We start from the raw sequence: 14,016 nt of genomic DNA on the forward strand, positions 1-14,016 counted from the left end.
GTTAAATAAGAAGAAGAAAAAGAAGAAGAAGAAAAAGAAGAAGAAGAAGAAGAAGAAGAAGTTAAAGACTGATGGTCTCAGTGAGGCTTCAGAGGCTGAACTTGTTCTGTAGTTTCATCTCTGCTGAATAAAAACCAGTAAATCCAGCGTGTTAAAGTGCGTTAATCCAGAATCTGTGACCCTCTCAGTCACATGAAGTCTTCCCATAATCAGACACTGATCCCTTCATGATCTGGACTCTGCGGTGTTCCGTCGTCTCTGTCCTCCGGCTTTTTAGGAGGAAAAACTTGCACATGCTGGCGAGGAAACGAGGCGTTCAAATGCCTGCTCTGAGAACTCTCAAAGATCAATTCAACCGATTAACTTTCAGAAACTCAACAAGTGGCGTGTTGTGTGTTTACACAGAAAACTAAATCATAAAACATCCCTAAAAGTTGGTTTTAACTGCTTTACTCTGATCTGGAGTCAGTTTTTTAACAACAGCTGCTCTCTTTCCTGACATTATAGACAACCCGATGAATTAACTGAAACAGAATAATCACCGCTGAAGATAATCTGAATCATCAACACATGATGGCTGTGTTTTTATTGGGATTTCTTGAAATATAATTCCAGGAAACTACAGTGATTATTTAACCATGACATGATGATCACCAGACCTCACCGATAAATCTGGAGATGACTCCAATATTTTCTATATTCAGGTCAGATTAACCTCTTATTAGTCATTTTAAGAGCTCCTATTAATGGGAGTGACTTTATATTAACACATCCTGTTTGTATTAGTTATTAGCTGCGTTCGTCCCACATCAGAGTTATCATATTATTATTATGACTTTCAGACAAACATGGACGCCTCACATAAGCCAACTTTGCAGATCTTTGTTATTAAATCAAAATTAAAGGGATACGTCACGGTGTTAGCTGGAGGCTAAACAAAGGAAAGACTGGAGGCTAACACTAGCAGTGGACTAAAGTTACACATCTAAAATGTCATCTTGCTGTGTTGTTGGGTGCCAGAATCCAGATATCACATACATTTGAGATGACAAACTGAGATTCGAGGCTCTAGTGAGCTACAATATCAGAGAAACGTTTCAGAGATGGAGAATAAATGTTGTTAATATTTAGCCTTCTGCTAACCGCAGCCGTGAACCATTGGCTGCTGTTAGCAGAAGACTAAACTATCTCCATCCGTCTATTCTGTATTTCGGAGGTTATAGTGGGCTCAGTTTTAAAGCTAGAGTGAAGATCCTGGTATCATATGAAACTATAAAACATAATGAATCCATTGGTACCAACCATGTCATACTAGCTTGGAAGGAAGGAGGTTAAATAACGCTCCAAATTTACGCTAAATTTTGGCAAGAAAAAAACTGTCATATCCATTTTCAAAGGGGTCCCTTGACCTCTGACCTCCAGATATGTGAATGTGTGAGGGTTATTGTCCAAAAACAATGTCTGAAAAATGTTTTAAAAAATCCAAAAAATGTCTGAAAATTTCCAAAAAATGTCCGAAAAATAGTCTGAAAATGTCCGAGAAACTCAGAAAAAGATACAAAAAATGTCTGAAAATGTCCAAAAGATGTCCAAAAAATAATCTGAAAAATTTCCGAAAATGTCCAAAAAAGTAAAAAAAAAGTCTGAAAAAAGTCTAAAAAGTGTCAGAAAATTTTCCAAGAAATTACTGGAAAACAGTCTGAAAAATGTCCAAAAATGTCTGAAAAAAACACTAAGAAATGTCCGAAAATAGTCAGGAAAATGTCTGAAAGAAAGGCTAAAGAAAAGTCTGATACTGGTATCATATGAAACTAGAAAACCTTACACCTCCAGCAACAACCTTCTTTTTTTAAAACTTTGATCACAAAATGAATTTATTAATTAATTAATTTGTCAAAAACAAATTGGCGAACAGTATGGCTAATCACCATCATCAGGAAATGACTGAAATAAATATGAAATATCATAGAAATGCCAAAATACATTGGAGGGGGACTTTAACCTTTGTTGTAAAAGACGTTATATCTAGAATTAATGTGATTTCAGTTGGTAATGTGTTCCAGAGTTGAGAAAGCTGATTTAGAGCTACGATGTGGCTTCTAGTTAATCTGTTACTGTCTTATCTGTAAGATGTTTCATTGTCGATGGTGATGTCAGCAGGGAGCCCTGTTATCTAACGGAGAAACTGTTTTTATTGATTCAGAATCATCCAGTCAGTCTGTGGTCCGTTATATACTGTACTTAGTGGTTCAATTCAGGGGTGGAAATGTGGGGCCTTCATGTCACAGCGTCACACAAAGACATGCGTATAATATCACAACTAACTGTCACATTCATAAAGATTAATAAACAATATCTCATTTACAGGACTCTCTGTCGTCAAAGTTGAATAAACAGAACATTATTGATTAATATTTATGTTCACTAGTGAAGAACACTTTGAGGTGAATCAAACTGAAATATGCTTCCAAACATTTCACATCAAAATAATTCCTATTATCACCAGATCTTCTATCAGAGTCATGATGCTGGTTTCAGTTACTTTACATGAATTACACAGACGTCCTTATAATGAGTGAGTTTGGTAATAAATAAAAAAATAATGACTATTAATCAGATCTGGTTTTACAATGTGTGTGTTTTTGTGTGTGTGTGTGTGTGTGTGTCTGTGTGTGTGTGTGAGTGTGTGTGTGTGTGTGTGTGTGTGTCCTAAATGACTTCATTGAGTATCTGTTAATTGATTGGTCGCTCACAGAAACAAACAGCAGACGACTCAATCATCAGCCACCATCACCAGTGGGATCACGGCGCTCTCCGTCCAATCAGGACGCCGATTCCAACTTCAAAAACCGTACCAACTCTATATGAGCAGGTCAGAGAGTCATCTTCATCCTCATCACTCAGTTCAGCTGCTTCATCAACACTTGAGCCTCTCTGATGGGGTAAGAATTATTTTTATTTATTATTCTTCATTGATTAATCGAGATAAATCCCTCTAAAGACTTTAATATCAGTTTATTTATATAAAAAAAAAAAACACCACTCGTTCTGGTTTAGACATCTCAGATCTTCTGCTTGATTTGATTATTAACTGAATATCTTTGATCATTTTCTGATCGTTTATTGACCTAATAATTAATCAGTAATCAATTTTAGAAAATAATCTGCTGATTATTTATGACTTTTTTTAACCAGTAAAAGGACCTCGCTGGGATTCAAAATCTATTTCACAGGCGTAATAAAATCTGAAATTAATTATTTTCAGCCTCAAAGGACTTCTAAAAGAATTATTTAAAATATTAAATATTTAAAAAATCAACCTGCAAATGTAATAAATTATTAAAAATAAAATTATTTACAATAATTAATAAAATATTATTTTCAATAATGGTTAAAATTCATAAATATCCTTAAGATTCATTAATCCTAATTTTTGCTTTCAGTTATTTAGAGATTTCTTTTCAGCAGTGAGACTGTGAGGTGTTTTCCCATCAGCCCTTTGGGTGTGGCTTCAATCATCTCTCTGGAAGTTTCTTTATTTTTACAGCAGGGCCGGCTCTACCCTTTTTGGTGCCCTAGGCAAAATTCCCTAATTTAATAATAAGATATAGTATAATAAAATCTGTTCATTTGTTACCTCAAAGCAGAAAATAAGGAAGGGCCCACTGGCATTTTTTTAAAAAAATTTTTTTATTTATTTATTAATTTATTTATTAGAGGGCGGCCAGCGCCCCTCAGAAAGTGGCTCCCTAGGCGAATATTTACATTAAGGCTGTCAATCAATTAAAATATTTAATCACAAATTAATCACACATGTTTTTATCTGTTCAAAATGTACCTTAAAGGGAGATTTGGGAGTGGACAAATATGCTGCTTTATGACTATGACTTGCCCCAAACTGCATGTGATTATCATAAAGTGGGCATGTCTGTAAAGGGGAGACTCGTGGGTACCCATAGAATCCATTTACATTCACATATCTTGAAGTCAGAGGTCAAGGGACCCCTTTGAAAATGGTTAAAACAGCCCTAATTTTCACCAATACAAAAGTCTCCAAGTGTTCAAAAACAAGAGTGAAATCTGAGTAATTGATGTTTCCTGAAGCTGTGAATATAAAAGCAGGCTGATAAACATCATGGAGAACATTGGGGCCCAACATGGGGCCTGAGGCCCCCACAGGGGTCACGAGATGATGAACAGAAAAACATTTTGATCACATTTATAAAATGTGCCTGTAATTGTTGCGCTCTTTCTCTGTTTTTTTGCTGAGTTAATTCACATTTTGGGTGAAGTCACATCCTGTTTGATCTGATTTATAATTATGTAATTTATTTTTTCATCTGGTGACTTTTGTTCTAGAAAGTTTATGAATCACTGATCTAAAATTTTGTGAAGCTTTGCCACCTCGTCGCTGTTCAGATTCATTTATCTGAATATTAAACTCGTCCGGTTCAATTAAAAACAAAGATAACAAAAAATCACTCATCTTGTGACCTGTTTGGACGGTCCTGACCCCGGGGGATGGAAACTGATTCATCACATAAATAGTCTGTTAAATAAAGCGTTAATATGCTATAAGATGTGGATGCACATGTCTGAGATGTTCTCCCTACAGCTGAAGTGACGTATTGAGTTATTTGAGGTGTTTGAGGTGAACAGAGAGCTGTATAAAGTCAGAGTAGCGTCATCAGGCTGAAAGGCTGTTTTGTGTGTTGGGTTATGAAATGGAGGAGCTGATTTTCATGCTGGTTGCAGCTGAACACTCTGATCTTTGTGGAGGTTCAGCAGCTGACTGCCTCATGCTGGAGACTCAACTCTACTCTGTTTGTTCCTCCTCAGATACGGTGAAGGAGAAATGTCAGAGCGTCAACATCATGAGGTGACTTCAACCGCAAACTACCAACTCTTCTTCTTCTTCTTCTTCTTCCTCTAGAGGGTTGGGTTGGTGGGATTGTGTGAGTGTAGATGGGTGAATGAAGGGGCGGATTTTAGGTGTGTAGGTTTATTTAATTTTTTTCCTGAGTTTTTTCTTCTTCTTCTTCTTCTCCTCCTCCTCCTCCTTATCCTCCTCCTCTTCCTCCTCCTCCTCTTCTTCTTCTTCTTGTTATTTTCCTCCTTCTTCTTCTTCTCCTTATCCTTCATCTTCTTCTCCTGCTCCTTCTACTTCATCTTCTTCTCTGCCTCTTCCTTCTTCTTCTCCTCCTTCTTCGTCTTCTTCTTCTTCTTCATCGTCTTCTCCTCCTCTAACTTCTTCTCTTCCTCCTTCTCCTTCATCTTCTCCTTCTTCTTCTTCTTCTTCTTCTTCTTCTTCTTCTTCTTCTTCTTCTTCTTCTTCTTCTTCTTCTTGTATTTTACCTTCTTCTTCTTCCACTCCTCCTCCTCCTCCTTGTCGTCCTCCTCTTCTTCTTCTTCTTGTTCTTTTCCTCCTTCTTCTTCTCCTTATCCTTCATCTTCTTCTTCTCCTGCTCCTTCTCCTTCATCTTCTTCTCTGCCTCTTCCTTCTTCTTCTCCTCCTTCTTCATCTTGTTCTTCTTCTTCTTCTTGTATTTTACCTTCTTCTTCTTCCACTCCTCCTCCTCCTTGTCGTCCTCCTCTTCTTCTTCTTCTTCTTCTTTTCCTTCTTCTTCTTTTCCTTCATCTTGTTCTCCGCCTCTTCTTTCTTCTTCTCCTCCTCCTTCTGCTTCTCCTTCATCTTCTTCTTCTTCTTCTTGTTATTTTCCTCCTCCTTCTTCTTCTCCTTCTTCTTCTTCTCCTCTGCCTCTTCCTTCTTCTTCTCCTCCTCCTTCATCTTCTTCTCCTTCTCCTTCTTCTTCTCCTCCTTCTTCATCTTCTCCTTCTTCTTCTTCTCCTCCTCCTCCTCCTCCACCTTCTCCTCCTACTCCTTCTCCTTCATCTTCTCCTCCTTCTGCTTCTTCTTCTCCTCCTCCTCCTTCTTCTCCTCCTCCTCCTCCTTCTTCTTCTCCTCCTCCTTCATCTTCTTCTCCTTCATCTTCTTCTCCGCCTCTTCCTCTTCTTCTTCTTCTTCTTCTTCTTGTTATTTTCCTCCTTTTTCTTCTTCTCCATCTCCTTATCCTCATCCTTCATCTTCTCCTTCTTCTTCTTCTCCTCCTCCTCTTCCCCCCTGCTTCTTCTCCTTCTCCTTCTCCTCCTCCTTCATCTTCATCTTCTTCTCCTCTTCCTTCTTCTTCTCCTCTTCCTTCATCCTCTTCTTCTCCTCCTCCTCCTCCTCCTTCTTCTCCTCCTCCTCCTTCATCTTCTTCTTCTCCTCCTCCTTCATCTTCTTCTTCTCCTTGTTCTTCTTTTCCATCTTATTCTCCTCCTCTTCCTTCTTCTCTTCCTCCTCCTTCATCTTCTTCTTCTTCTTCAGTGCTACAGGAATGAGTCCTAAAACCAGGAAATGAGTCAACATGATGTCACTTCACGTGTCAGTGTCATAAACGTTTATTTATTTTCTGCAATAATCCAAAACCCAATGGAACAATCTCATTGGCTGTTAGTGGAGGGAACCAGGGAGATGATCACTTCCTGGTTGGACTACAGAAATACGTCATCACCGCAGCTCTCTATTTTATTCTTCTTCTTCTTCTCCAAGTGTTAGCCTCACACTATCTGTACTTTTGTTTTGAATTCTGAGATGAATCTCTGTAGAGCTGCAACCAAAGGTGGAATGTAACCAAGTACATTTACTCAAGTACTGAGAAGGAACCAATGGGCTTTGAGCTGAGAAGGAACCAATAACTCATTGGTCCCTCCTCAACTCAGAGCTCATTGGTTCCTGAGCTGAGTAGGAACCAATGAGCTGAGTAGGAACCAATGAGCTCTGAGCTAAGTAGGAACCAACGAGCTATTGGTTCCTACTCGGCTCAAAGCCCATTGGTTACTTCTCAGCTCAAAGCTCATTGGTTCCTACTCAGCTCAGAGCTCATTGGTTTCTACTCAGCTCAGAGCTCATTGGTTCCTACTCAGCTCAGGAACCAATGACCTTTGAGCTGAGAGCCACAAACAGGAAGTCAGACCGTGTTTGGAGACGGACTAACACGTTGCTGTTCTGAAGATGGTCAGTAATGGTCCTGGTACCTGTGTTTCAGACCAGTGCCGTGGTCAGAGTTTCCAGTCTGCCTCTGGTCCGCTCGGCGCTGCAGTCGATGACATCAGCGTACTCGGAGGTCAAAGGTCGTTACCCTCTGCTGCGTCTGATGGGAGGAGTCGCTGAGGTCGGCGTCCGCAGCGTCTCCAACGTCGCCATGACACGAGCCACGCCCCTCCTCCAGAGTCTGGAGCCTCAGAGTACGTGGAGAGAAATACTACTAATACTACTGATATAAATACTACTACTAATAATACTGCTACTGTTTCTGCTACTACTGATCATACTACTACTACTGCTACTGCTATTACTACAGATAGTACTTCTACTACTGCTACTGCTAATACTACAGATAGTAATACTACTGCTAATACTACAGATAGTACTTCTACTACTGCTAATACTACAGATAGCACTTGTAATACTTGTACTGTGTGTCTGTCTCCAGTTGAAGTTGCCAACAGTTTTGCTCTGGTCGGTCTCGAGCGTCTGGAGAGGAACTTCCCCATCCTGAACCAATCAACAGATGAGGTTCATTCTCTTCACCTTTTATTTATATACATATATATACACATACTGTATATATACATATATATGTATGTATATATACAGTTTATATTTATATATAAACTCTAGGATCTAAACTAAAAGACTAAACTAAGTGTTGTGTCCTCGTCCTCAGGTGGTGGGTCACCTGAAGGACGCCTTCTTCCTGACGCTGGACGACGTGCAGCTGTGGATGGTGGACGGTATGGACGGAGCTCTGGATCAGATGGAGCGTCTGTCCGACACCGCTCTGACGGCCGTCCGCCAGCTGCAGGACACCCAGATGGGCCGAGCCGCGACGTCGGGGCTGGACGACGTGCTGAGTCGTCTGGAGGACGCCACCGCCTACTACCTGCCCCTCCCACCCACACTGCGTGAGTACAGGGGCATTCTGGGTAACTGTGGTCAAGCCTTTCAGAATAAAATCTGAAATGTTGTCAGTATATCTGCTTTATTTTACCGCAGTTTCTGGGAGTTCGTCCCACTGTTTTCGTGTTCTTTCACAATAACATTTTGCTCGCCAAAAAAATGTCTTATTCAGCGTGCGGTTGTGCTTAGCTCCACGCTCTCCTGTCACTTCTGGTTGCAAAAAAACAAGATGGTGACGGCCAAAAAACAAGATGACAACGGCCAAGCACCAAGATGGCGACGGCCAAAAGCCAAGATAGCAACGTCCACATTCAGAATCATCTGCACTTTGTTTCACTAAGAATCTGAACAATGAAGCTGTTGTCTGTCCGTCAGGTCGGGAGTGGGAGATGAGGGTGCAGGAGTACGAGGATGAAGACGAGGATGAGGACGAGCCCAGTCTGTGGACGAGGGTCCGAAGCCTCCTGCTGAGTCTCAACCTGCAGCTTTACCACCGTATGATGAAGGTCAGGGAGCAGCTGCAGGAAGCCGCCAAGACGCTGGGAGACACCGCCGACAAGGTGAGACCAAACTTCTTCTTCGAATGTCGGACATGTTTGTGGTTTTACGGTGTGTTCAGGGACAACATGAGGGGACATTTAGAGACTAAGACTGTTTCTCACAGAGTGAAGTTTAGTCAAAGTGTATAAAAGCAAAGAGACGAAACCTTGGTGTTTTTTTTACAAGAGCAGCTGCCGCCATTTTGGACTGGAAACACTTATTATATTTATAATATTTAATTGTTTAACATAGGACATTTTGGTAGAATATGACAGTAGAATAGAAATAATTTAGTTTTACTTTCATACGTCATTTGTAGGCGGACGTTTTACTGACGTCCGGTAGTCGCTTTCAGTCCAAAATGGCGGAGGTATAGCTTTGCTGCTGGGCGCTGATGTTGCAATGGAACGAACAATTGACTTTCACTTCTTAACAATATACTGTACATTGTTTGGTTTAGATTCCTCCATCTTGATATTTCAAACAGCTGGTTTGCAGTTATTGTGAGATTCATGACAATTGATGATCAGCTGCTGGTTTATTCCCGTTAAACCAGTTTGACAGCTGGTCCATCAGCAGATAGTTTATATGTTTATCATCATAATAATCTACATTTTCACAGTAAATCAAGTTATTTAAGGACAATTTAAATCAGCAGATTGAAAGAATGAAGAAATTAAATAAACACGACAGATAAAACTTCTAAGTAGAAAAAATTGACACTAATGAAAGTTTGATAATGAAAGTGATTTAAAAGATGTTTCTGATTTTAAAATGAGTTTGAGAGGGAGAGAGATGAGGTCAGAGGTCACACCTCAACATTTTAAGTTATTCATTGTTTACTTGGATTCTCATTACTCGTCCTGGGGTCCATCTAAAGACACAAAAGACCTACAAGGGCAAGCTGAAGGTAACCGGTTAGTTAGTTGTTCCGCTGTAAACAACCACATCACTTCCTTCACTTCCTGTCGTGTTAAGCGTGATATACGCTTCCTACATCCGCGAGGGTTGCGAGCATAGACATATATAAATAAACGCCGCATTGGCCGCTTCAGCCCTTTGAGGCGTTGAGGTCAACGTGGGCGCCATATTGGACAGGGCAAGACTGGCCTGTAACCCGGATTCTAAAAGATCCAAACGTTTCCTCGTCACGATTCCACGTCAGCTGATGTCCGTGCAGAAAGTATAACGGAGGCTTTAAACGTTACCACTTTATTACCGTAACACCTGAGGGAGGACAGAAAGTCTCGTTGTCCTTTCACCAACTTCACGTCAACACTTTCTCTCAACCTGCCGCTGTCCATCACGTCTCTGACCTTTGACTTTCTCTCATGAAGATGGGAAATGTGATGTCACTGTGACATCAGAAAAACAACCTTATCTAGTTGTTAGTGAGTTCTCGTCTACTCAGCTCATTTCTTCCCGAACACGGCCGACATGCTCCAGATAATCCCTCGGACGCCGGCCTAGCTCTTCCTCAACGCTTGGCTCTCTCTGACGAGGTCAACCAGCCGATGCCGCGATGACGCCGAAGGTCCTGTTTGTTCCGCACGATGACAATGGGTATGCTTGCCGCCTCCGCGAGGGTCACGAGTGTCCGCACGGCCAAAGAGACGTCACACCATCAGACACGGCCCTTCGCAGTGGTTCCGTACGGCAGGTTTTTCACCTGTAAGTGCACACCCAAATCTTTTCTAACTACGTGGGCGGAGAAAATGGAGAACGCTTTGAGAATGTCGGTTTGCCGCGAGGAGAAACCCGCACGTATAAAAGATCCAAACGTTTCCTCGCCAGCAGACCGTCCTTGCAGAAAGTATAACCGAGACTTAGAACGTTACCACTTTATTACCGTAACACCCGAGGGAGGACAAAAAGTCTCGTTGTCCTTTCACCAACTTCACGTTGACACTTTCTCTCAACCTGCCGCTGTCCATCACGTCTGTGATCTTTGACCTTCTCTCATGAAGGTGGCAAGTGTGATGTCACTGTGACATCAGAAAAACAACCTCATCTTGTTGTGAGTTCTCGTCTACTCGGCTCGTTTCTTCCCGAATGTGGCAGACACTTGGCCGAGCTCTTCCTCAACGCTCGTCTCTCTCTGACGAGGTCGACCAGCCGGTGAAACACCGGCAGGACACCATGGCATGTCTCCGCCGCTGACACCTCGAAGAAGGTGCAGCGTTGGGACGGAGCGAGCAGCCGTCCCTCCTCGCCAGTGATGCATCGATGATGCCGAAGGTCCCGGTTGTTTCCGACGATGACGATGGGTATGCTTGCCGCCTTCACGACGGTCACGAGTGTCCGCACAGCCAAAGTGACGTCACACGTTCAGACACGGCCCTTCGCGGTGGTTCTGTGCGGCAGGTTTTTGCCTGTTCGTGCATACCAACATTTTTTTAACTACGTGGACGTGGATCACTGAGAAAATGGAGAACTTTGAGGAGCTTTGAGAATGTCGGTTTGCTTCGAGGAGAAACCGCCACGTTTAAAAGATCCAAACGTTTCCTCGTCACGATTCCACGTCAGCTGATGTCCGTGCGACCGTCCCTGCAGAACGTATAACTGAGACTTTAGATGTTACCACTTTATTACCGTAACACCTGAGAGAGGACAGAAAGTCTCGTTGTCCCTGGTATTCTGGCGCCAGTGGATTAAGTGGTTCTCTTGGTGGATCAGATTCTGCCGACTCTGGTCCTGTTGCTGCTGACCTCCTCTGTTCCTTGCAGGTGGGTCTGGGTTGGGTTCTGGAGCTGGTCGGTGAGCTGCTGCTGTACCTGCAGAGCTTCCTGGTGGCGCTGGTGTACCGAACGGAGAGTCTCCGAGAGCTGACGCTGAGCGGGGTCAAAAGTCAGGCCGTCATGTTGGCTGAGCTGCGTCCCATACGTCAGATCCGAGACCTGCCGGTTCAGATCCAGCAGCTGCTCGGAGACGTGCAAGAACTCTCTAAGATCCTCATGCAGCTGGTGATCAACGCCACGCCGCTCTACAACATGGTGAGACTCGCAGGACGTCACCTGGAACTGTCAGACATTCCCTTTACGGCTCCTGATTGTTGTGGAAAATAATCTGAATATGAACTTGTGTTTCAGCTCCAGCAGCCGTCGGCTCAGGAGGTGGAGGACTTCCTGAACCAGGAGGACTTTTCTGCCGAAAGTGCGTCTCGTCGCAGCTCCGCTAACAGTCTCTTCCTGAAAGCGATGGACGGACGTCCTCGCCGCCGTAAGAGTCTCTACTCCCGCGCCACCCGAGGCCCCCTGATCCCCGACCCCTCCAACGGCCGCCGTCGCTCCAGCGTGAAGGACCTCCCGTCCATTGAGGTGGACGACCTGCAACTCCCTTCCGAAAGCATCAACCACCGCCGGCCGTCTGCCACCGACATGCTCCTCGCGCCGCTCAAACAGTTTGTCTCTCAGAGCCAGAAGGCCTTCGAGTACCTGAGCCCCAACTCCCCCGAGAACGCCACAGCAACAGACGACTCTTAAACACCACGCCTAGGTCTCTAATCAACGATAAATCACTGCCGCCGCTCACGCCCCCCGACCAATCACAGCCTCCCGTCTCAGTCGCCGATGATGAGATGTTTCTGCCTCAGCTGGTGTTGATTTGTTCGTACACGTTCACCAACAGAGCGATCGGAAAATTAGTTTAAATCTGAGTCGATTCGTAAATCTGCAGGTTTTATTTTACTATAAGAAAACAAACAAGTCTCCCACTTAAACAACGCTTCATCAGTTCACACCTGTTCTTTAACCTTCAGTTCAACAATATACGTATATCTATATAAATATAAATATATATATATTTCAGTCTACATGACCATGCGTATATTTTAAACATATAAATGTTTATAATAAATTGTGTTTATTCCACAAAACATTGACTTTAAAACAATCAGCCTCGAGGAGAAAAACACCTCAGAAAACAAATTAGTGACAAGATGCTCTCATTGGGTTTTTCCAGAGCTTTCGGCCACATCTCGTGGTCTTCATCCATCACGGAGCAACGTATCCTTGCCAACGGTTCATATGATATCTTACGAAAACGTATTTTTTGTGCGTTTTCCTACAAATGTCCAAAAGTTAACGTGATAATAACATGTTAACACAAACTAGTTTTAAAGCCACTAATTTCTTCAACGCATTAACGCCAATTGGGACTTTTAGGTTGTAGCGGGTTCAGTTTTAAAGCTAGAGTGAAGATATTGGCATTATATGAAACTAAAAAACCTAATGAATCCATTGGTACCAACCATGTCATTCTAGCTTGTCATGAAGGAGGTTAAATAACGTTCCAAACTTACAAAAAACTTTGGCGAGGAAAAACTGTCATGGCCATTTTTAAAGGGGTCCCTTGACCTCTGACCTCAAGATATGTGAATGAAAATGGGTTCTATGGGTACCCACGAGTCTCCCCTTTACAGACATGCCCACTTGAGTTTGTCATGTTATGATTTGAGCATATTGTTTATGCTAAATGCAGTACCTGTGAGGGTTTCTGGAAGTGACGTAACTTAAGTATGTATCTTTCATGACTCACGCGGGACACTATCGCTGGTCTCCTGGTGAAAGTCTGGTGTTTTTTGATCCACCCGGACCTCCTCCCTACGCAGCGTTTGATTATGTGTATTACATACAAATTGATTTTGTGGGATATATACGAATTACAGTGCATTTCTTTTCCGTAGGTATAGCTACGAACGGTGTGCGACACCAGCCTGCACAGAGTCATGGCAACCCCAAACATCCACTGATGAAGTCCATGAGATGTGGCTGAAAGCTTTGTGAATACGATTTTTTCAAGCTGTTGTTTGATGAAAATTCTTCGAGCTGAACACGTTTGTTGTTTTCTGAGATGTTTTTTTCCCCTCAAGTCACCGTACTTCCAACACGGTCTCACGGCAGTTCGTGAAATAGTCACGAACTCTAATCTATTTGATTTGTGTACATAGATACAAATTTCCCTTTTTTTCGTGACGCTCAGCACGACTTTCAACAACGTATTTTTCGTGCGTTTTCCTACAAATGTCCAGCAAGACGTGACGCACGAGTCAACTTCCACTCCAGTCTTTTCAAAATAAAACTATTTAGTTAGCTTTAGGAAAAGATCGTGGTTTGAGTTAAAATAACTCTGGCAGTGGCGTAATTTAAGTACGGAACTTACGTGACAAAATCTACTTGGTTAGCTTTAGGTAAAGATCGCGGTTTGGGTTAAAATAACACCGTAAGTAGTGTCACTTAAGTACGGAAGTTAAGTGACAAATAAATCAACGTTGACTTCTGGTTTCACGCGGGGCATCAACAGTGGTCTCCTGGTGACAGTCCTGTGTTTTTTGACCCACCATCCACCTCCTCCCTAAGCGGCGTTTGATTATATACGAATTGATTTCATGCTGACCATCACAAAAAAAAATGTGAAATTCGTGTCTATGTACACGGATCAATACATTCAATTTGGTGACTATTTCACATACCGCT

At 42.5% G+C, this 14,016-nt stretch overlaps 1 protein-coding gene across 1 annotated transcript; it reads left to right on the forward strand.

The window, feature by feature from the left end:
* The first annotated feature begins 2,873 nt into the window (after positions 1–2,873).
* On the forward strand, positions 2,874–12,665 carry plin6 (perilipin 6). The gene is made up of 8 exons (XM_037783620.1): positions 2,874–2,942; positions 4,840–4,879; positions 7,089–7,287; positions 7,536–7,618; positions 7,770–8,007; positions 8,378–8,562; positions 11,269–11,535; positions 11,632–12,665. The coding sequence occupies exons 1-8, from the start codon at positions 2,938–2,940 to the stop codon at positions 12,022–12,024; spliced, it is 1,410 nt and encodes a 469-aa protein (XP_037639548.1). The 5' UTR covers positions 2,874–2,937; the 3' UTR covers positions 12,025–12,665.
* Positions 12,666–14,016: the final 1,351 nt, after the last annotated feature.

This window comes from Sebastes umbrosus, chromosome 11, assembly GCF_015220745.1.
Source record: "Sebastes umbrosus isolate fSebUmb1 chromosome 11, fSebUmb1.pri, whole genome shotgun sequence".
NCBI classification, from domain to species: Eukaryota; Metazoa; Chordata; class Actinopteri; order Perciformes; family Sebastidae; genus Sebastes; species Sebastes umbrosus.